Source organism: Beta vulgaris, chromosome 6 (genome assembly GCF_026745355.1).
Source record: "Beta vulgaris subsp. vulgaris cultivar EL10 chromosome 6, EL10.2, whole genome shotgun sequence".
Lineage (NCBI taxonomy): Eukaryota > Viridiplantae > Streptophyta > Magnoliopsida > Caryophyllales > Amaranthaceae > Beta > Beta vulgaris.
The window spans coordinates 55,186,027-55,189,056 of NC_079207.1; the positions used below are offsets into that span (position 1 = coordinate 55,186,027).

Here is a 3,030-nt window from a genome sequence, read left to right on the forward strand (position 1 = left end):
AATAACGCATAACAAAAAGTAGTAAACTTACATTATAATTGAAACACTTTGTAACTAAGAAAATTAAATAACAAATAAAATATAAAAATTTATATTTTGTGATCCATTTGTTGCTATAAGTAGGCAACTTGCAAGTAAATTGATAAGCACACTCTTCCGCCCAGTAAACGTGTGTAACATCCACAACTTTATGAACTTTAGATTTAAAACATAGCAATGTCGCTTCAAGTACGAAAACATATGCATCTCCAATATGAGAGAACAGTTTGGTCCGTATGTTGTCCATGTATTTAACCTACAAAAAACAATCATTAGCGATAATGCGAAATTTATATTACAAAGTTGTAGTTGTATCATAGAAGATTATAATATTAACATACATACCTCTTCAGTTCGTTTTGGTAGATCAAGAGTGGACATTTGTAATATAAAACATATTTGCTTGTGAGATAGTCCAACACTTAATGACCCACTTATATCCTTTATTTTGATATGCATGAATGGAATTCGAACTATTTACTTTATAATATCATCTATTCTCCCAACAACCCTACACTTGCATCCCTACAATGAAAAATGAATTTAATTTACATATCTATATAAATATAAACGAACGAATTTAAGATATTATAAAGTAAATATCAGATACGACATACTCCGTTGTATTTGTGAAACTCAGAAATGGATAAACGCATTGAATTCGAGATGCATAGTAATCTATTGAGCGGAAGAGAAGTCTTATTTATCCATAGTGTCTTGTGTCGGACAAATTGATCGTTACGAAACCTAATTAACCCAATCAAAACATGTATTTAAGAGAACACGTTAAGTTGCGCATGGTTGAAAAAATGATCAAATCGCATGTAAGTATACATAGTAGCTTACCACTGTTTTAGTTTGCTTGCAATCTTTGTCCTAGGATTGATCATGATTTGTGTGTTTTCAACAGATTGCAAATAAATGCCTATGAAATGTAGTAAAAATACAAATAATTCAAATACAGAATTTGAACATATGTTACCTAAATAATACAATTTTCATGCTTACCGTCGTTCATTTTTCAAAACCAATCCTCTTGCTAAAACAACCACAGCGTCTTGTAATAGGTCAGAACTTAATTGTTGTAAATGGTCAAAAAAATTGTCGACAACACATAGTTTCATAGCAGTATAACTGATATAAGTAGAAACAATGAATCAATATATTAATTATGGCAAGAAAAAAGAAAATAACTACAATTACATGTAATATAAATCACGAAATTATAAAATTACCTCTTGTCAATTAGTATGATATATTGTTTTTTGCTTTGTTGATTAATTTTTGATTGAACACGTCCCATATAGATGAGTACTCCAACAACACCTAACATGTCATTTTTTTAGAATTACACATTTACGAATATTGTCTATTTGACATGCATATAAATTTATGATACTAATAATACTAAACGTGGACAAAAATAAAGAAAAAATCAAACAGAACAAAGAGGCGAAAATTGCTATACTGTGATAAAAAATCGAAAAAACGAAAATTGATTTATTTAACCTACAATGAAACGATTTCTTATTTACTTAGGGCTTCATGTAACATTTTTTTTTTTGTTTTAGAACTAAATGTGATAAAAAATCGAAGAAGGATTTATTTAGGCTACAATGTTTTAACAGAATGTAAAAAAGTAAGGTTTTAAAAAATACGTGTGGAAATAATAATATGGAGTATATATATATATATACCTATTTCCTTATTTTGAACGCGAACTTGCCTCATCAAAGAATTTAATAGTGTTAACTCATTTTTTCGCACCTTATTCACATGAGGATCCATTTCACAAAAGAGAATAAAACAACTTTTTTGTATGTTCAATATATATAAGAAAAAAGTATGTGTTGATTGAAATCACTTAATTTCGGATTCAATCAAAAAAAAAAAATCACTGGAATATTGCGTTTCAAACTTGCCAAATATAAATGTTCGTAATTAGTGTTTTAATGCTTATGTTTGGTAACGAATAATTATATTAAAAAGGTAAATCAAATCAAAATCTTGATAATTTCTTTTTCTTTATTGTTAAAAGATAATAAGATCCGGAAAAAGGTAATAAGATATGTTCATTGTTAGATCGTAATATAAAAACTGATTACGTTAGATTTTAATTTGTAGTCACGTTTTATTTATAGATCCGAAAAAAAAAATCGTGATAATTTCTTTTTCTTTATTGAACTTAATTAAAGACAATGATAACTAAAGAGATACACATAGTACATATTTAAAATTAATTACTATGAAATTTCACTTAATTAATTTAGTCATGTAATGCAAGACTTTTGCTGTAATAAACAAAATTCATGACATCAAAAAATAAAAAGAGATATGGAATACATAGTTAATACGGAAATGCAAAATAATACATGAGATAAACTTGAATAACACCACCTAAACTTGAATACTTTTTTTTCTTGAAGACATAACCTCAGCTTTTCATCCCCAATCGTTGAACACGTTTAAGTACATTAATCATTTATTAGGGAATCCAAACACTGAACTCTTTCCTTTGCTTCTATTGTTGCAAGTTCAATCTTATTACGAAAGGAGATAATCATACCAACATAACCCATGGTTTCCACTTCATCTTCATCATCTAATTTCTCTAGTGCTTTTAGAGATTTCGAAATCTCCTCATCAATGGCAGACCATGCTTCAAAAAATTCATACATAGACTCGTTAATATCATTGACATGTTTTGCAACTCTAGGATCCATTTAATGAAATAAGTTGTTTTTGAGAAATTTGAAGGATAATTAGCTTGATTTTTAAAAACCGATTTTGATGGATCGGAAGCAAAGGGGTTGAAAAAACCGGATTTTTGCAATCTATTATATAGGCAAAAAATTTATCATTTAATGTATTGCATGCATTAGGTGGTAGATAATATTTAATGGCTTGCATGCATTGGTTGGTATTTAAAAGCTTGAATTTATTACATGTATTAATCACCAACCATGAGTTTTTTTTTTTATATATTGACTA

General features: G+C 27.9%; 1 protein-coding gene across 1 annotated transcript; it reads right to left on the minus strand.

The window, feature by feature from the left end:
- Positions 1-1,043: 1,043 nt before the first annotated feature.
- On the minus strand, positions 1,044-2,790 carry LOC125494019 (uncharacterized). Its single transcript, XM_048637520.2, has 3 exons — positions 2,606-2,790; positions 1,275-1,365; positions 1,044-1,173 (listed from the first exon to the last, which is right to left on the minus strand). The coding sequence occupies exons 1-3, from the start codon at positions 2,760-2,762 to the stop codon at positions 1,044-1,046; spliced, it is 378 nt and encodes a 125-aa protein (XP_048493477.2). The 5' UTR covers positions 2,763-2,790.
- Positions 2,791-3,030: the final 240 nt, after the last annotated feature.

What these genes read in the sequence shown, in the direction of transcription:
- LOC125494019 (XM_048637520.2), bottom strand. Translation starts at nt 2,762, where the DNA reads ATGGATCCTAGAGTTGCAAAACATGTCAATGATATTAACGAGTCTATG. An exon ending in GGAAACCATGGGTTATGTTG is followed by an intron (nt 1,366 to 2,605) that starts GTATGATTATCT and finishes ATGACATGTTAG; the next exon opens with GTGTTGTTGGAGTACTCATC. An exon ending in ATCATACTAATTGACAAGAG is followed by an intron (nt 1,174 to 1,274) that starts GTAATTTTATAA and finishes TACTTATATCAG; the next exon opens with TTATACTGCTATGAAACTAT.